Source organism: Calypte anna, chromosome 3, assembly GCF_003957555.1.
Source record: "Calypte anna isolate BGI_N300 chromosome 3, bCalAnn1_v1.p, whole genome shotgun sequence".
Taxonomy (NCBI): Eukaryota; Metazoa; Chordata; class Aves; order Apodiformes; family Trochilidae; genus Calypte; species Calypte anna.
In genome coordinates this window covers 12,544,924-12,566,017 of record NC_044246.1, presented here as the reverse complement: position 1 = coordinate 12,566,017, position 21,094 = coordinate 12,544,924, and the positions used below count along the sequence as shown (strand labels likewise).

At 35.0% G+C, this 21,094-nt stretch overlaps 1 protein-coding gene across 2 annotated transcripts in view; it reads right to left on the bottom strand.

Moving 5' to 3' along the window:
* Positions 1–21,094, bottom strand: part of BIRC6 (baculoviral IAP repeat containing 6) — a 154,236-nt gene that overhangs the window by 45,579 nt on the left and 87,563 nt on the right. For both annotated transcript variants that reach the window (XM_030448725.1, XM_030448726.1), the window contains exons 55-63: positions 18,673–19,453; positions 17,633–17,776; positions 15,748–15,877; positions 12,079–12,210; positions 9,769–9,936; positions 7,981–8,154; positions 6,707–6,903; positions 4,631–4,931; positions 1,783–2,000 (exon numbers count right to left, since the gene is read on the bottom strand). In XM_030448725.1, coding sequence (XP_030304585.1) covers positions 1,783–2,000; positions 4,631–4,931; positions 6,707–6,903; positions 7,981–8,154; positions 9,769–9,936; positions 12,079–12,210; positions 15,748–15,877; positions 17,633–17,776; positions 18,673–19,453 — 2,245 coding nt within the window. The remainder of the gene's footprint in view (positions 1–1,782; positions 2,001–4,630; positions 4,932–6,706; positions 6,904–7,980; positions 8,155–9,768; positions 9,937–12,078; positions 12,211–15,747; positions 15,878–17,632; positions 17,777–18,672; positions 19,454–21,094) is intronic.

Sequence of the window (21,094 nt, the reverse complement as noted above, 5' to 3'; positions counted from 1 at the left end):
ACTGTTTAACAGTCAAGTTTAATAACATAATTAGATGAAGAGGATGGGAGTTGACATATTATCAAAAGTAGACCACTGAAGTGCTTATATGACCCAGCATGTGCTGATTTGGAACAAATACTCCAAAACAGCATGAGGTATAATTACACGTACAGCTCTGACATGTAAACTCCGGGCCACTGAAATACACACTATTTCCTCTCCACATAAAAGGAGGAAAACATTTTGTTCATACACTGTTTTGAGAGATAGCATTTTTCCAAATGTGCTTGTACAGCCTTTTCCAAAGGTCTGCTTCACTGCATCTTACTAACTTAACCCCAATATTCTATTGCTCAGCCCTTATGAAACCATTTAAGTACTTTAGTTTTGAAAGTTTACCAGATATTTGATGAACAGGATGTAGAAAAATACTCTGATAAGCATTTTTAACTAATGCTTTCCTAACTATATATTCAGCAAGCTCAAAAAGTGACCTCATTTTTCAAAGCCATGAATACTTGCTACTTTACCATTAGAGTTACAGGAAACCAGGTCATGTGAGGAGCTGGCCAATTTTAATTTCTCATATTTGATTTATGGCTCTGAAGTTTCATTTTCTATTCACATCTTTTTTGATGACTTTGTTAAATATTATACTCGATGGAAAAGAAACTATGTAAGAACACACTTAAACAGTAAAAAAAGTTATGGCCTATGAAGTAGCACACTTAGAGTAGTCTGTAATCACCACTTAGCTTTTACATTGAGAATGCAATGCATCTTGGTGATGAAATACTTGCATGGTTATTCTCCTGTAGATACTGCTCATTACTTCACTCATGAGGATGTTGTGCCTTTAACACTCAAGAGGACTGTCATGAGTATTGACTTAAAGCACTTAAGGGAAAGCCTGGGCCCAGAAATACAAGCTTCAGTGCAGGGCTGATGGATCTCTAGATTCAAGCTAACATCTATCACCTGATAGATATGAATTATGAGAAAGCAAGCTGTTTAAGGGGTTATGGTAACACTGAAGCAGAGATAAGAATTAACAGTTGCCCTTTCTCTCCAAAAGCACAAAAATGCTATGGTGTTAATGTGTCAGCAGCCTGTTAGAGGCAGAATATCTCAGCTTCCCTTTAAATTCACCTATCCATTAAAGTGAATTATTCTTAGGCATGGCTTCATCCCTTCCTTGCTCTACCCCTGATCACTATTGAAACTGCTACAATCCGAAGAGCCCAATATTTTGCAGCTACTTTCCATATTTATCCTCTGCCCACAACAATGCTAAAGAGGGCAATTCATTAATTATGTTTCAACACACTCTTATAGACAACTGGTATGTTACACTGAAATGACATAAAATCACCGCATTAATTCATTAATTTTCACAACTCATTTATGTTTCTGAAGCATTTAAGAGTAAATAATTTGCAGTCAGTAGAGTCTAGATGATGAATGCTAAATAAGGTAATGAGGTCATGCTATCTAATGAGGATTAAAGAACCAGCACCCTCAGCATTATGCCTCTCATGCACTGCAAAAAAAAAAAAGGTCCTATGAAAGAAACTGATTACACCTTAATGCCTCATGTTGGTTAAATTTAATGATTATTATGTTTATTTGCAACAAGTGAGGACAATCACTTTATCAAGTACTTTCTAATTATTTTTTGTCTTCATTCAAATGCCAACTCTGTAGAGATTAGACTATAATGAAAGCAATGAAATTATTTTCTTTTTTATAGTTAAAACTCTCACTACTTCTCAGTGGCAATTATTCTGCTAGGAAACATACCTCTGCCTGGTTGGGACTAGAGTTGGGCACTCTTGGTGCATGGTGGCTTAGAGCAGACAGACAAGCAAGGATCAGATGTATAGCCCCAATCTCCAGAGCCATCCTCCTAAGCAGAACTCCATCATCAGTGGTCAGTGGTGTGGTGCTGAACAAACTACGCAACACGTGGAAGGGCAGGGTTGGAAGCACGTTTGCTGAAGGTGACTGCAGGATATGACCTAGATTGAAAAAACATTTTTTCAATATCACTTGTTAATCTCTGTGATCCAAAACCAACACATACAGAAATTTGCTAAGGTCTTAAGCACTTGCATATAATAAGCCACCAAATATCAGGTTTCTCTTCACTAACAATTTTCAGCAGTAGGAGTGTATAAAAGAAAGAACGTTTCTTTATTTCCCTTACAGATTTGGTAAAGAACCACAGGTAGAAATCTGATCTGCCATTTCCAGGGAGAAAATATAGTTTGTGAGTAATAGTAAGTACACTTCTGTATTGAACTACACTTCAGGTTACATTTCTGAATGATGAAAATGAAGGTGTTTTGGACAAATTTTCTTTATTTTCTTTTAAAGTATTCCAACTACAGTAAGTGATAGAATGCATATGGTCAGATAATAGCAGCTCAGCAGACAAGGGGCTGTAATTAGCTATGAGGTAGGATTTTTTTTCATATTCATGTGCCTAAAGTGGGAATCAAGTCCCTGGCACAATCCAAGCTGTGATGCTGTTCAAGCTGAATACCTGGTGAAATACTAACATAATTTTAATTAGATGAGATCCATGTTAGAATTTTGTATTTAACTCTTCTCCATGATAAGCAAGAATTCTTTTTAAAGCCACATTTGAAATAATAGAGAGACCTATTAATGCAACTTACTCAAGATTTGGGAAATGGTCTCAATTTTTTCTGACTTTAACAATGTGCAGGAATATTCCTTCCCCATGTGTAAATAGAGATATCTGAAAACTGAAAATACTTTAAATGCTGGAAGAATTTAAAATAGCCAGGTCTCTCCAGTAGGTTGTTTCTTATTTTAAATATATTTGTATTATCTCCTCCCTCATTCTTAGAAGATTATCAGCTATATCATCATCCAGAGGTCTAAATTGAACTACCCTACCAATATGTATGTCCATATTTATACGTATCTACCCACACACTTGCATATACAGACAAGTTAATTCATATCTATCTGCTATTCTTTGCACAGACACGATAATGAGAATGAAGTAAAAAACATCCTACAACTGGGGTCTTCATAAATAAAACTGTAAACCTTTGGAAAGAAGCCCATCTGATAGACTTCCAAAATTGCACGTGTAACCAAATGACAAGGATAATCTAAACATTTGTCCCTGATTTCTCTTTGCAGAGAACTGAATCCATGTTTAATACATTAGCAGTGGATTTACAAGTGCAGCTCTTATATTATGTGAGAAAGCAAAGAGATTCTAGGTACACAAAAAAGATGCATTATCAAATGAAAAGGAAAATATTAATGCTTTATACAGAAAACTAATTTTAACTACTGTGTATAACTAAGCCCAAATTTCATAAAGAGCTGAATTCAGACATTGGGCTTAGGGAATTGAGAAACTCACTGTTCAGGGTAAAAAAAACCAAAAAAACCCCCCAAAACATACAAGGGAATACAATTCCTGTCAACAAATGCACCAGAAAGAAAAGCTATTCTTGATGAAAAATGCTGGCACGATGATAAATGGGCAGAAACTGTATATGAATAAATTTAGGCTGAAAATTAAAGCAGCCCCTAATTACCAGGAAAATGATATTCTGGAAGTGTATTCCCATAGCGAGAGTGGATGCACAAACACAGAAACAAAAGTAGCCCAAAATTTAAGGGTTTGGCTTGACCGCTTTATATTAAAAAATTATGTAAAAATTGTTTGCAATTGAACAGGACTGAAACTACTAAAAAGTATGAAAATCTGAATGACTGCATGCAGCCCTTTAGTTAATTACCACTCAAATTAGGGGGAAGTAAGCATCCAGGCTAAATATTTTGTTATCAAGTTTTTTTGCCTACTGCCCTGTACCTAAATACAAGATAAATAAAACCAGAAGACAGAGTTAACAAAGACTGTTTCTCAGCTGGTCTCAATAGACTGCTGAATAAAGACTAACTTCAGTTGATTGCTGCATAGAAAAAACATCATTCTTTTCAAAGACATAATGAAAGTAAATGTGTTAAAAGTACTAAAACATCTCTCTCATACATTCTACCAGTTTTTTAAAAACACTAAGAAATACAAATATTGTAACTCCATGCAGAATTTCAGGCATGACTGCAAAGACAATGACTACAAATTGACTCTATTTCTCACTCTCAACTCACACCAATAAGGTGGAGCTCCTGCTCAGCTAATTTGACCACTATGATCTCATTTTCTAAAACAGTATTATTAAACAGTTTATTCTACAACTGCTGTAGCTGTGCTCCTACTCATATTATTCTGCATTTGGTCTTAGAACTATATGATATTTACTCAGTTAGCTGAGCATACCCAGCTAGTCAGATTGTTCTGTCTGAATACACTGCCATCTTGACACTGTGACTGTAAGTTTTATTTGCAGTTATTTCACAATTACTCTGACAAGTAGATGAGAACACTGGAATACTGGTGATTGGGACAAAACTTTGCCAGAAAGATTTTAGTTTTTATAGTCTATCAAAGATACTAGCAACGCAGTTTTGCACAAAGTGTTTTTAACTTCTTCCTGAAAATATTACAGTGCAAACAAATTTAATTACAATGCAAATAAATTTAATTACAATTATCTAGCCATGGTCTACAAAGAAACATAATAATTGCAGCACATACTTCCTTCACCATCATCTGTAACTCCCAACACCAATCTCAACAGACACTGAGCATGTTTCCGTTCTTTTAGCAGCACCTCAGCATAGCCCGGGAGACGTAGAAATAAACCGAAGGCAGCCAAAGAATGAGCAGGGATGGGAGACATGGTTTGAACTGTTGACTTGATTGGTGGAGGTTCTGCAGCAATTGTTTCTGGTGCTTCATATACCAGCTCCCCTGACTGCTCAATGGTAACCCACTCAAACTGATCACTGTCCTTCTGCTTTTCCTGTGTGGTTGATGTAACCACTGGCGTGCTCACCTTAAGCAACAAAAACAAAAAGTATTTGGTGGTCATTCAGTTAATTATCTAGGCAAAAGTTGTATTAAAGTTAGGATCTAAAGGACATACAATCTTAATAAAGAACACCATTAAAAACTCACATTAAATACACTGCAAATTAGTGATATGGGGATCAGGTTAAATGGCTATAAAGGGCATGGTTTTCAATACAGTTATTGAAAGCCCTGCCTACACAAGCAAGAAACCGTATTTTGCCAACCTAAAATCCTCAGTACCAAGTGTTGCTTGAAATCTAGAGGCATAGAAGATAAATATTACAGTGAAATAAACCATACAAAGAACAGTTTACATATCATTCTGTTAAAAAATGGCCCTTTCACTTTTAAAACTAAACACTGAGTCTGAGTTGAAGTGTTTAATTTTTAATTACATATTGCAAATAGGAGAGCAATTACTCATAATACCTTTAAAAACTAAGAAGAAATTTGGGTATCTTAGCAATCTTGTAGCAACTGATGTGCTCCTTCCAGGCTTGCAGGCTTTATTACCATTATGCTCTAACACTACAGTCTGTTGTTCTGTCTTCTGAACTAATACTGCACAGAAGACCATGCAGGTAGGCACTATGGTGGGAATCGGAATTTAAGGAGATAAAGTTATACAATTACCCAGGAAAGTGTCACACACTCAGTTACAATGAAGGTATGACACCTGGGTCCCTCTCATTATTAAGGAGCAGAGACGTTTCAGGAAGCCCCTCAGATGAACTGATGCAATCATACTTAAAATTTTAGTATTTATCATTCAACTGATCTAAACTAGAAAAGATTAAGCTAAAAAGCCCTTGCAGAATTTACTCAGAATACCAAATGCCTAATTAAAAGTCAAGGCTGTGTTTAGCTGCATTTATTTGAGAACATTAAGAGAATCAGCAGTGTCAGTGACTTTGAGAAATACAAAGTAAAATTAAAGAATGAAGAGCCTGGAGAATTCATCAGTCTTCACTCTGAATCTTCTATTTGGTATTATTGTTCTTAATTTGTTTTTATGGATCATAGATTTCTTAGTATTTGAATTCAAACTTAGTGCGCAAGCTAAAAAATTATGAAAAGAAAATAACTTCTCAGGAGTACTGAGAAAGAAACAAAAGAAGGGATGAAATTTCTCATGGTCAAAAGCAAAAGGAATAACTCTACACTAATGCCACTAACAACACTTGAAACACCTATAAATTCCACCAGAGAAATTACATATGCAACTTTAAATATGCAAATAACATCTATATTATGTATATTGTAAGTTTATTTTAGAAATACTTATTAGCATCAAGACAATTAAGATTATACAGATACTTATAATTTATAATAATAAATCTAAAATATAATCATATGATCTGCTTTGAGAACTGAGTTTCACTTAACCATTAAAAAAAATCTCTGAGAGTATGTTTATATGAGCAATTAAGTGATAAGTACCTCTTTACAGTACATCAGCAACTTTATGTAACTGGACCCACAAAGATATTTTAGGAATTAATAGAAGTTAGGCAAGCAGCAACACTGAATTCATGCACTTATTCCACAAGGACATGGGCTATACATACAGCATATACCATGTATAGGGAAGCAGCACCTGTATCTGGACTAAGCTGTGGAGTTACCTCTTTTAAAGCAGCTTTCCTACACATCTGAGATGTCAAACTGAACCACTCAGAAATATGAGTAAAATACTGTCCTTAAAAAACCAAACAAACCACTCTTAGCATGTTTTTCCACACTGATTTTTTCACTCACTTGCTGAATTACATCAGGATAAAGCATCGGGAGCCTCTCTGCAATAAGGGCCAATCCACCCATTCCTGCAAAAACTTGCAATGGAGACTGAATGGGACAGGTTTCAAGAAGTGATTCATCTAGAACTGCATCCATGCACTCATCCCCAGGACTGATGGCTTCATCTTCAGGGCAAGGTCCCAGTAAATCTGCATGCTCTGAAAAAACACAGAGGTAAGAGACATTAACACTTTATCGTAAATATTGTGTTTATTTCTTCTTCACTTAAAAGTAGACTTCAAAAGCATCATTTTCTTCTTAAGCAAAACCTGATTCGAAAACATGAAGTGAATGAGTACAGAAGTATGAAAAGAAATGTATTTGTGGTACCTTTCATCAGCAATATTAGATACATGTCATAACTTGGGATTACTTGTATTTATATAAAATTCTAATGGAACACGAAATTCTATGCTTTCAAGATTTTTTAACTTTGTAAGTATAACATTTTTATAACATTGTTTTTCATCTAGGAGGTGACTGTTATTCTCCAACCCTTACTGTTTAGAGCTGAAGAAAGGAACGATAGATGACTTTACCTAAATCACACTTTTTCCTAAAAAATGCTAAGTAACAATTTCTCTTTTCCCTTTCCCACATTTAACTCACCATCTATAATGTATTACCTATCACTCACCACACCTATCATTTTCACATCTCCTGTCCGTGATGTAGCAAAATGCTCGTCTGCCAAAGCTGTGAAATTTAATTCTATTCTTCTTCATAAAAAAGATCAATGTGCATTTTTAGCTTTCTATACTCCCAGTTTATGACTAAAAGCCTTAATATATCATCCAAAATACAAAAAAACAAAAAAATTTTTTGCATAGAGGCTGTATATACAATTTCACAGACTTCTTTAACTCATATGGTCTCAAACAGCTACTGCATTACTTTATGTGCCATGGTTATCAGCACAATTACGACTGAGAACTGGTGTACATGTCAACAAATAAAATACCTCATAGCTATACCATCATAATCATTTCCTCTAAAGCACTCCTATGAAGAAAGAAAAGTGAAACCAGAACCAACCAGATATTGGTACATCTTATAGATACAATCTAACAATTTGTTCTTCATGACAAAGTTCAGGACCTCTCTTGTAAAAAATGGATGAGGACCATCACCCAAGAAACAGAGCAAACTGCTGTTTCTAACGAAAACTGAATCCATTTTTGTTCAAAATAAAAACATTTTTAAAACAAAGATACGAAAAAAGTAACAACACTCACCTTTTTCTGTGTGAAGACGTTTAAATGAATCTGTTTTTGATAAGCTTGGATCTGAGATTACTTTGGAACCAAGCTTCACAGTCAAATCTATCGATCGGTATCCTTGAGGGAGTTTACGGTCATAGAGCAGAGTCAGAAGCTGGGCAAGAGTCATCTCAGCTGGCAGGGGTTGGCCTAAACAACAATGGCATAGAGTCAGAAAAGAAAATTATGATCAGTTTACTTTGACATAAATGTTCAGGTGCTGTTCATTACTTGTACCAAAGATGCCAAGTAGACTAAACATTATCTGGCTCCGAACCAAGGCCTTAATTTTACCATTTGTTCCCTTGGGAAAAGGGGTTCCATAAGTTTGGAACCAATCAAAGAACTGTGCCAACATTCCCTAAGGCAGCTCTGCACTGAGAGTCCAAGCACCTGGCATATTTAACAAATGGCTAAGGCTGTCATTTGATATGCATTTTAAGCACGTACAGCCTGTCCCCTACTATTAAACCGACCCCTGCATCACTCTTCAGCTGTGGTGGCAAAATGTGTGTGACCAGAGGCTAAAATGTCAGAAGTGAAAAAGAAAAAGAAAAATGGAGAAATATGCAATTCTTTTTCAGCCCCATTAGTCATCTTACATCTGGACACAACTCAGAAAGAAAAAAATGAATGGCACCTCCAAGACTGCTTTCCTCAGCAGGAACACAGACTTGAAATGCACATACAATGAAGTCCAAACTGGTTACTCAAAACAAGATTTTGACCCCTCTGTTGCCTATGAAGAACAGGTACTTCCCTGAAATGACAAGTTACTCTCAAGGAAGAACATTTTTTTCTGATACCTGGTAGACGTGCCTGTTAAGTCAAATGTCTAGAGTTGGATCATATAATACACTTAGCATGCTCAATTCATCATGACTGTATTTAAACAAGTAACACAAGAAAGGACTTCAGTAGCAACCTATTTCTTCAGTGGAGGTTAGTGTCTTAAGAGATGAAAATTGAAAATGTCTTGCCCCTGTGCAATCAAATGAGTTTTCTACTATTTTCTTCATCACCAATTCTGCTCTCCATGGCTGTTTTATACTACAAAAATGCAAGAAGCTCTTCTGCATAATATTGAAGTGTCTCACCCATGTTCCTGTCTTTTATCACTGAAATAAATTAAGAATTATAGTAACACCATTATCTCTCTCTCTCTCTCTGTAGGAGATAGATCTCTCCCTAGACCCCAATTACAAAATTGCCAACGGCTTTGTCCAGAAAGGTGATAAAATATGAGTACATATCCCCTATTTGTAAAACATGACTAACTGCTTAAGTTACGCTCGTTTTGAAAACACAGCTATTATGGAATTAAGATTACTCCCAAGCTGGGAAATCAACATTCCAGAGAGTACAGCAGGTTGGTTGCTCACTCAGAACATGAAATAACAGGGCACAAATACCAGTTCGGTTCTGCCTTGCAGGTTAAAGAAAATCAGTCACATTACAAACCCATCCCCCTTTTATTTCTGGGTGAAAGTGGAAATACTTTTTTTAGATTTTGTTCAGGACCAAGGAACTTGACGTCATGGAAGATCAGCATAATTATTACTTTTGTCAAGATACTATGATGTTAAAATGCTCCATTTCCAGTTTAAAGCTGTCACCAACCCAGAAGGGCTATACACTTCAGTATGCTAAGCAGAAAGATAAAGATGTCCATAAGCATTACATCTGCTGTCTGATGACATACCAGCCACTGAAAAAGAAACCAACACTGTAATTCTGAAGTTTAAGCCAAATAATTAAAGTTACCTGGTAAAAGTTTATGGTATAGATGAAAAACTGGAACACTAATGGTCTTGCTGGAAGATTCTCCTCCTGAGGAAGAGGCACCGACTTTATCTGCCATCACTCTTCCTCGCCTTGATGGTGGACGTGGAGGGGTGGATGAAACTGCTCTTTTTGACTGAGATTTCAACCCTAGTATAGAAATAAAAAATTCAAAGTAATTCTAGTATTTAATAACTTCAGTTACCAAGATATAATGTACTCAATAACATCAGTGTTAGTAAAATAGTAAATTTTTTCAGTACTGGGTATCTAAATAACAGAATATCATTCAAGTATAAAATATATTTGGACATAATCCTACCATCTTCACAGTTACAAGGCTGCACACTCTCCTGAGCCCCTAACATAAACTAAATCACAGCAGTGCTAGATCATACAATCCATAAAAAAAGCAAAAGCTATTCTGATTTCTTAGATATCTTTCTGATATCTTAGATTTAAAGAGGATGTCTAGCAATGGGCCCGACAATAAAGCTTAAGGTTGTTTTTTCAATAGAAAGTAAATAAGGCAAAATTTCTAAATTGACACATATTTCAGCACAATTATAGATACATCTTCAAAGATGGCTTCACCTCAGTACTGACAGCAGCACATGTGATGAGAGGTGTCTTTAAACATGCTTTTAAAGTTGTGTAGGTCAAAACATTTAAAAGTAAGAACTACATAAAAATTAAAAGTCAGAATAAGAACATAAAAGCTTAGAGAGCTTATATAGCAAGACTGCCATAGTTTTGGACAGCTTAAATTGGCTTAAGGTACATCAAAATTATACTACTATCATGTACCTTTCTACACAGGTGACAGAACAAGTAAAAAAGCCAGCAGGTCAAGATACTAAGATACATACAGCTACTTCCTTATTCTTAGCCAACAGGAGCTGCAGAACTAACAAAACCCACACCTAAATGCTACGATACACTCTGGTTTCTGCCGATGAGGAGGAGCAGCTATAACGTGCAACATATTCACATATTCTCTACTCTTAAATTATTTTACCAACACGGAACAAGTTAAATACTGGCTGAATGAGGCTCTGAGGACACTAAAAAAAGGACAACAAAAGATTTCACAAACAGGCCGTAGAGCCAAATGTAAATTATTTAAGTTTACACTTTCACTGTTTTACTTTGCTGGAAAATAAACAAACAAACAAACAAAAAAAGGTAAAACTTAAGTCTACTTCTTTCTAAATAGGGAATAGGCTATATGAGGCAATATGATCAGAGATGGATCTGGGATGAGACACAGGTGACTATGATATGTCCTGTCTTCAAGCTTTTAAATATATACCCAGATCTATGAAACTACTGTCCTATTCAACTCTTGACTTTAACATCATATCTACATCTAAAAACCTGAAATAAAAAGCTTAAGAAATATTGGTGCCAGAAGTCAAAGGAAATCAGCATGTCTTCTTCATGCTTCATGAAGTGTAAATGAAATTGAGGTACCTCAATGAAGACAGAAAGCTAGATAGGAAAAAACAAGTTTGAAGTTCATTAATTTCTCTCTCACACAGACCAGAACTTCAAACTGAAAGACTAATGATCTCTACAGCCATAATCCGAATTGACATCTTTTTGTATCCCTGCAAAATTACTCTGTTCTATCAACTACCTCATGGTAATTTTTTGTAATTTTACATGAATGATTTCAGAGGATCTACATTCATTTCTAGAATGTGATTTCTTTGGAAGAAAATCCTGTATTTATGGATTCCAAGTGCAGTAATATGGTTTTATGCAGACATTTCCATCTTACAATTTTTAGCAGCATACCACCAGTTCTTATACGAAGTACATGCTATCCTTCTACTTCCAAAGCATGCTGAAGGAGGGAGTAGAGGTGATCAAACTGATGCACCAGGCACTGCAAAAAATTAGAGGTACTAATACCCACACCACAGTAACATATCAGAAATACTAATATATTGCTATGTTACCCAAATTCCAGCTGTGTCTCTACAGAAGTGCAGTAGCAACACCATCCATAACTTATCACTGACACACATATTCAAATTTGTATTTGCATGTGTGTCATATGCAAATAATATATATCTAAATATAGATATATCAGCATATAATTCTGCTACCAGGAACCAACCTTTGCTGCTGAACAGCTGGGTAGATTACTGAGTAGATTAAGTGGGCACTACATTTTTTTTAAGCATTAGTAATAAAAAGAATCATTTGTAGCTATTTCCTCCTCCATACATGGTGTAACATGAGAAAGATCCTTTTTTTTTAAGAAGTTGGAAGAAAAAGACATACCAGAAGCAACAACAACACTATAATTGTCCTGAAAACCGTTTTCTGCTTTAACTTTTTCTTTCTCTTCATAGTTCTTTTTTTCTTTATCTTCCTTCTGTTCATTAATTAGTTTAGCTGTAATACTGGGTGTATCTATACAGGGGAAAAAGAAGGAGAGAAAGGAAATTTCAAGATACCAAGTTGATTTTATTACATTTCCTAGATTATTTGCATGGCTATTGTGAAGTATTTTAGTGGCTTAGACGTCCATACCAGGCAGCAACAGTCTTACAAATCTATGACTTAAAGAGTATATGATAATTCTGTTCCCTTCTTCCCCTGAAAATCCTCTGATTGTAACAGTTCAAAACTGTCACCTGATGACCTAAGTGCATTCATGTTAAAACACCACTGCCATCAACTAAAAAAACAAAACAAAACCATTCAAACTTGAAAAAACACAACAAAACAAAAAAAACCCAGAAAGAGAACAACAACAAAAATTTGTAAAGCTTTTTTTAAGGAAACCTACAGACTGTTGTACCTAGGTCTGGCTATCCACTGTTATACTGATTTAATTTCAGCACTGTCAAGTATGACTGTTCCTTTGAAACCAGAAGATGCCTAAAAGCACTGCACACCAAAAACTTGTGCTGCTTGCTTAAGTGATGATTAGACTATTGCAGTTCAACTGTTTAGGTTCAATCATTAGTGCAGAAAACAAATATCAGATAACTATTAAATTATTGACAGTGGGTCATTTCATACCTTGTAAGGTACAACACTGGCACAAAAATATTTTAAAAAATTTCTAATTACTTCTGAGTAATAACTTGCTTTCTCACAGATGCCTTAACTTATAGCCACAGAAGACCTGGAAGTACCAGCCACCTTTAACACCATGTCACCAGTGGGTGAGCTGCTGAAAACCATATTTGACTGCCTGGAAATATTATGATTTGTGTCTGAAGACATTTGATTATGACTGTACCAGACAGCAGTGCAGAACAGTGTGAAAGCACCGCTACTCAGGACCAAACACTTACACATACACTATATCTATTTATTTATTTATCTATCTACAGGAGTGGGAGTTGGCTTTTTAAAAAATTCTCATTATTATTACTATTGCTAATAAACTTCAGAGCTGCTCTACTTTGGTTCCATAGACTCAATGCCCACTGAATGGTGGAGAATTAAAAGCCCAGTAATAAAATTAGTAAGGAAGCTTAAGCAATGGTATTTTTCTACTTAGGTAATACCCAGATTTGCTGTTCAGTTCTTCTGAACAGCCCACAAACAGTAACTTAAAACTAAGATGAATGAAATACAAAAGCACTGGTACTCATCCCAGACAATCCTACCTGCAATAATACAGCATGTTTTCTTTCTGTAGTGAAAGAATGTGAGTAGCAGATTAAGCCATTTTTTCAGACCTCCCCCTCCCCCTTTTTTATTAAAGGCTGGGAGAAAAAGTATGTAGAGAACATGCTTTCTGTGATTTATTTTTGCAGAAAGAATGACATGATCAATTTGAGATACGAACAGTGTATTTAAGAAAAAAATGAAATTAAGAGACTCTGATAGACTCTGACACAGGTTCTTCATTACTTCCTATTGTTGCAGTGGTGGCAGTCTTTTCCTTCCCATCTCCAGTTCATCCCTTCTCTCCCCTTCTCATCCCAAACACAGTGTTTATTCCTCATATATTCAAGTCTTCTTTACTATGTTCTAACCATAGACTTCATGGAATGATATACAAGTATCACAGATAAATCACATTAGATGCAGGACAGAAACATAAGAGAACCTGAACTTTTCCAGAATTAATTTCAAATTTAAAATAAGAGTTAAGCTACAGAATATGAGTTCCGTAGCAAACCCCAATGCTACAGTGCCCTACAAAGTCAGCATTTGATCAATTTCAATTACAGACATTACAGGATATCACATCATCACATTCCCCTCCCCATTAGCACTGCCTATCAAGCTGAGGGCAGTACACCACTAAGGCAGCTCTTCAGTACAGTTTATGTCACTGCTCAACAACTGATCCCCACCTCATTTGGAGTGACTAACCCACCCATTTTAACAACTCTTACCATGAACTGCACAAGGATCCAAACATCCTTGCACACGTGACTGTGTCTGGACAGTATGTGAATACAGAATTTTATCAGAAATATTAAAGTATTTCCTAGCCAAGAGGCTTCAGCATTTTTCTAGAACTGACTATTTTTTTGAATGCCAAGGCACATCTTGATCCATCTAGTATTCTGCTCAATATTTTTATAGGACTTCTAAATCCTTGTTAGGTAACGTATTTATTGCTGTAGTGAATCTGTTAACACTATCAATGTAGAGGTTTTCAGTAGACATAAAAAAGCAACATTTCCTCTGAACTCCATCCATTTCAGAAATTAAAAGCTGATCTACACTGAATTCCAAAAACTTACACATATTTATATATCTACAGATAAGAAAATACATAGCCAGAAGAATGTGCAAGGAAGTGCACGCACTTCAGTGCATGTCTGCAATATGACAAAAATCATAATTACTGTGATGATCTTTGGCTTTTCTTTGCTATTACTGAGAACCAGAGAACTATGTCTTAAGAGTAAAGAAAAAATGCTGGGTTTTGGGGTTTTTTGTTTTGTTTTAATTAGACACTCTTAAAACCACTTTTTGATGTAACATGACTTAACATTTTTTGCTCTATTTCTTACTGGAGGGGAATCAACTTGCCTGGTTTTACCTAGAGGGCTCTGACACAGACACAACACCTTAAGTATGATTTAGTGTCTTCAACTATATTTTAAAAAAAGATCACTAACTTTATTTTTAACACAGAGTTCTATTTTCTAAAGTATTAAATAAGCACCGAAGTTCAAGGTGGGATTCACTTTTTTAGATTACAGCATCTAGCATGCAAGTGTCAAAACTTGGTCAGTTGAGTCCTCTACAGAGGGGAATCTTTCTTTCCATATATATTCAAGTAGCACAGCTGAAAGTACTGAACTTAAAAGAAAAAAAAATAAATTCATGCCAGAACATTATCTTCTTATTGTGTATAATTTAAAAATTAATCTCTAAATGTTAACTATGGTTTTCATTCTCCATTTAGTAAGCAAATTCAAATGTTTGTACATTAGGCAAATGTATATCCACAGAGATTGGAGTAATTGATGTCTTTTTCATAGCAATTAAAATTTCCTTTCAATATCTGTTAGAGATAAACTTCAAAGTTCCAGGATATTTAAATGCAATAATTTGGGAATATTGAAGAGACTGGATGAAAACAGAGCATTTTAAAGACTGATACGTACAGCATCATGTCTATGGTCTTGCAAATATCCCAAAGATATTTGAGAACACTTTAAATAATGAAAAAGGAACGAAAAAAAACCCAGAACAATCAACTGACCAAACAAAAGAGTAAAACAAAACCTCATTTTTATAGAAGGAAAAAAGAATATCTAACCAGTAAAAGAGCATTTTAGGTTCAAGATCTAAGGCATATGCAAAAGCTTACAACTTAACCATTGTTTCGCATTTGGAAATGACATAGGAACACTGCCAATGTTTATGTCAGACATGCACAGTTTATGCCAGTTTTATGGTTTGGGGGTTTTATTTTTTGAAACCATTCTTAAAAAAAAACAACAATGTGAACTGTTGCAAACTTGCCTGACACACGATCAAGAACCTCTGCTAAAGTTGTTGAGACAGGCAAGTGAAGAGTGCGAAATTTGTGTCCAGCTCCATACATTGGGTGTTGAATTACATGACTGGTAGCATTAATTCTACCTTTGTACAGCTGAAAGGAAAAAAACCAAACATTAGTAGTCAACACGACTTCAAGAACCAGAAATAAGTTAGCACTAGATTCTTATAAACTCACCTGACCAAAATATAGCTAAATCTTTTGTGTGCCAAAATGAAAATGGATATATTCTTCAACTTTGGAGGCATATAGTAAAGATGCAACAATTAGGACAAATTCTATTTTTTAACTCACGAGAATTTGATTTGCAAGCCTTGACTATTTTAGGATAAGAAACAGTATGAAATCTTATTTGCTTTAAAAACCCCAGTTGCTTTGCATAGCTGTATATGAGAGAAAAACTGAGTGCCTGACACATGCAATTATTTATGAAATAAATCTTAATTAGGAAAATCACAATATACTTGGAGTAGAGAAAGATGTCATTTCTCTGTTGCTCTGATTTGAGGATAAAGTTAATTCTAGAATTAATATCTACTTACTTCCAGAATTAATACATATTTTTTGACAGTATGATGGATAACTAAGACAGTACTAGTTAGAACATTTCTCGTGTTACTGGCTGTTCACATTTTGTATCATTCTTTGCTTCCAGTAACTTTACAGATTTTTCTGCAATGAGAGTGACACTTATCTCCTTCCTCCTTCTCATCAGTAGAACTGCTTACTAATATTCAAATAAAGGACTAGTGTATTGTTGTGCAATATTATTAAAAAATTCAATACTTTATGACAATCAGAATTTAGCTTCTCAAAGAGTGTTTTAGCAAGAACTAAGGAGGAAAAAAATAAGGATCAGATCTTTGAATGGTTATGTTGTTGGATATAGTAGTAGTACACATTAAGGTTTAAGTTACTCTCTGGGTATTAAGAGGAAGAATCAGCTCAGTAAGAACAGACTGCCTCCTGGTGTTTTTAATAGAAAAAACTGAATTATATGACAGCTTCTTTGAAAATATTTTTCTGCTTTCTAAAATAAAGTACTAGAAACCTTCAATACCAACAGCCACATTAACAATTAATCTAAGCAGGTGAAAACAAAACACTTAAATATTTGTGCTACAATTTTATTATTCCTCCTCTTCCATTTTATACTATCTGATCCGGTTTCCCTATCACACATCATGTAGTATTTTTCTTCTCAGATGTAGTATGAACAGCAGAAACAAAAGCAGAAAATAATTTTTCCTTGCAAGGCAGTACCAGGTCTTTTAATAATTTTGTTTTTCCTATATTTCCTTAGTGTCAGCCCTTAAACTAGAGCAAAGGATTTCAATCATTAATTTTAATTCCATGTTCTGGTGAAGCATGTGGAAGTATAAAAGCAAACATCTGCTTTGTAAATTAATTCAAGAACTTGTCAGTCAAAAATTTATTCATAGCATTTGACTAATTCTGAAGGGTCTCTGCCAATTCTAAAGCATCAAAACTACAAGTGTTCCCTATTGAAACTGATAATGAAGAACTTCTGGAAGGACTACAGCTTGTATCTATATTTGTTGCCAATGTGTAAGGATACTATTAAGACATCTTCCATAAGATAAATCTGTGAGTTCCTTCAAACTAGTATATTTTCAGCAAGATGGCTTTTTCTTAAAATTGTGCTTTACATTTTCTTTTAAAATGCTGAGTTACAATTTACCAACATACTCCTTTCCAAAATTCTGCAATATGTATAAGTAGAAAAGGCTGCTGTCTGTTATTTCAAAGTTGAATTTATCCAGATTTATTTTTTTTAAAATGTCAAATTTACTCAACATTCACCATGCAGATATAAAAAATTCTTACTGGACACGGGGATTGAAGAAACAAAGTAACTTTCTCATCCTCTAGCATCAATTGCAAAAAAAGCCTCCTAATAAATCCAGAAATATTTCCTGAGGTTGGGAGATTCCCACGCTGAGGAGAAGACTGAAACAATTCACAGAGAACCTGGGAATGCAAAATGACATCATATTTAAAACATTTTTATATTTAGGTCTCTAAAACATAGCTCTACACAGCCATAATAGGCAGTGACTACGATCTACCTTCTAGTTAATATTCAAATTAGAGAAAATGAGCACCAGTGAATACCAGCAGCTAATTAAGGCTTTTTTTTTAGAGAGTTCAAAATGCTGACTACAACATGACAGTAATTATTAACACATATTACTCAAAGAGATGAGAAGTATTTAGAAAAAAAGCTTTTAAATTCCTAACACAAAAGTTGCTCACAGTGTGATGCAGTATTACTGCCAACCATTAGCAGAGAACTGCACTGAATTCTTTACAGCAGTCTACCTGTCCCCAGAGCATTGTCATTCTTAATGTAGAAAAGCTTTTTTTAATTACACTTTTGTTCAACTAGGTCTGCAAGATTAACACAACTGTGAGTAAAATAACTGAATTTGCACTAGAATGCCAAATGCAAAACCATATTCTGCAATAACCTATATTTTCCTGGTCACAGATTGTACGTGGTATATGGACGTACAAGCAAATTTACCACTAAATGTTAAGTTGCTAATATAAGAGATGTGTATGAAGCTTGATTTTCAAATTTTATTTCAGAAGAGTTTACATGTATGAAGTTAAACACAGTATTTTGATATAAAATTTAGTCCTCTAAACAAATAGGAATATAGGTCTATATAAAAGATTGGATGGCCATGTCAATACTTTAATACTTTTCAAATTTAGCCCAGCAAGATAACAGTTTTAATACAAAACTCCTCCAGATAATGACACCTTACAAAAAGTCATTTTAAAGAAAGCTAAAAAAAAAATGGAAAATTGGCTGTAGCTATTAATAAAGTAATTAAAACCTCTCTTTTTTCTCTCCTCACCTGTGCCATAAGTCTCTGGTTATTAGGATGGCAAGAGATGCACTGTAAGAAGAAAGCAACAGTTGCATTTTCAATTGCTGTCCGCTGCTGTGTGGTCAACCCTGCTGTTACAGTTGAAGAAAGCAAGCTAGATCTTGCACTGGTCTGTTGTGCTGTCACATTGTGTCCTCCAGAAGTAGCACCCGAATGGCACAACAGAAATAAAAGTGCTGTCCACAATGGATTCACTTCAGAGCCACCCAACCAATCCTTCATCATATGGCTGTTGCCAACTTCCGTCAAAAACCTGAGAACGGGAGCGACCAGGTCTGCGGTGATTGGCATTTTATTAAAGTGCTGTGGAACATGATGCCTCCTGAGCCTCTCCTGGGTGATGTCTGCTGATTGTGCAGAGCAGTCAGAGCTAGAAGTGTGGTTGAAGCAAAAACTAGCAAGGCTTCTTACAAGCAGTGAAGGCAAACCTGAGTCCAATAATTGCTTGATAGCTTCAGGAGACTGGGATGAGGCAGCAAGAGTAGCCAGGTGAGACTCTGTTAGTGCAAGAGGGGCTTGTGCGTTTTTAGAGTCATCTGTCAAAGATGAACTAAGGTCCTGCTTTTTGCTGTCATCAGTCATGGACAGTCTGTGCTGACACTGCATTGGAGGAGGAGTGATACCCATCCATCCCATGAGTAAAGAAAAGTAATTTGGGTGGATGTGGCACATTGAGCAAAGCAAACTATCAACAGCTTTCTTCAAAACCACGTTGCAGGGAAGAGACATGGACCAGTTAAACAGCGACCTGTAGGAGACAAATAACCATGTCAACACATAGTTTGCCACTCATATCCCCTGATCTTCATTGGGTCATAAAACATCTTTCCACAATTGTGACAAACAACTGTAGAAGCTCAACTCTCAGAGCTCAGCTACTAGGACTGCACACACATTTACATAAAGGTCTCTAAATCCTTTGTAAGAACTGAAAGCATTCTAAGTTTAAAAAAAATTTAATATTTGATTTAGAGAGCTACCTGAAGATGTTGGGGAAAAAAATGAAAGCAACAACAATACTGCTGTTTGAATGATGTTACCCTCACTATCTTTACTCCATCTGAACTTAGACACAAGACAAAAGAATTATTCCTCAGAGACACTAAAATTCACCTAACTTTGAAGTCACTATCTGTTGGAATACTAATCCAAGGCACATGTAAAAGCTCCTTTAGCTCCTATTATTCAGCTTAAATTTCAGAAGTATTTTTAAAATAGTAAAATCATAATTTCTTCATACAGTCTTGGAGTTGGTAAATTATTTAAAAAAAAAAACACAAACAACCATTTTCTGAACTGCATTCACAGTACCTTGATGCCATACATAAGTTACATTATCTGAACCTTTCCATACAGAGGTGAACACACACCTAGAAAAAGTCTGGATGTATCATCATGTATCACATTCACATATGAAGACATGGACTGTGTTCTCTTCTGGATGGAAGTGTTATTCTATGCTTAGTCTAAAAGATTCTACTAGTCTAGAAGAGAACTAGGGTCTAACCAAAAGTTAGCTTTATCACCAGTGTAGTGAACAGCTAATAAGAGCCCTCTCCAAGATAAAACATTAAAAAGTCTTCTCAAGGACTAAACAACCCATAACTTTGGGAAGCTAGTCACAATTTTCCAAGGTCCACATATAACAAAGGTACAGTTAAAACATCATTCAGCCAATCCTTTGTCAAAATGTTCTGGGTAAGTTCATGGCCTACGAAAAATAAGATTTTTTTTCCAAATAGGTATTAAAAATAACTATGGAATAAATTAGTATCCACTGGAAAAAGCAGAAATATAAAAATGGGGATGATGCTCATATACATCCAAGAGAAAATTAAAATACCACATGAATGAGAAATCAGAAGTTAGAGCTAGAATCAATAAAAATATTTCATAAGTTAAAATATCAAAAGAGCATGAAGAATACACATGGGAAGTTATTTTTATTAGAAGAATCATTTACCCAGATAAGTCTGATAACAGTTCTTCTATATTTATTAAAGATTTATTTTATAATTTGCTTCAGATGCTGGTTGATCCAAAGTACTTTATTTGGCAGGAGGCAGAGGTACAGGATTATATTGCAACATAATACATGTATACTCATACATGTACAATAATTTTGTACATTAATTTTATTAGTATTCCTTCATTTTGTCCTGTTTGCTTCCTTCCAAGGACAGGAATTTAGTTGTGAAACCCTCTTTTATGTTAGTTTATATCTTAACAGGACATTCATTTTAGTAAGTCTACTTTTATTAGAGTTATTCCTTTTCAAATGTTCAAATTGTTAAAATGCATCCTGAAAAGTTATTTCTCTTTAAAGGTATTGCTGAAAGGGTTAAGTGAACTACAATTTAAAATAATTAACCTGATTCCCAAAATTATT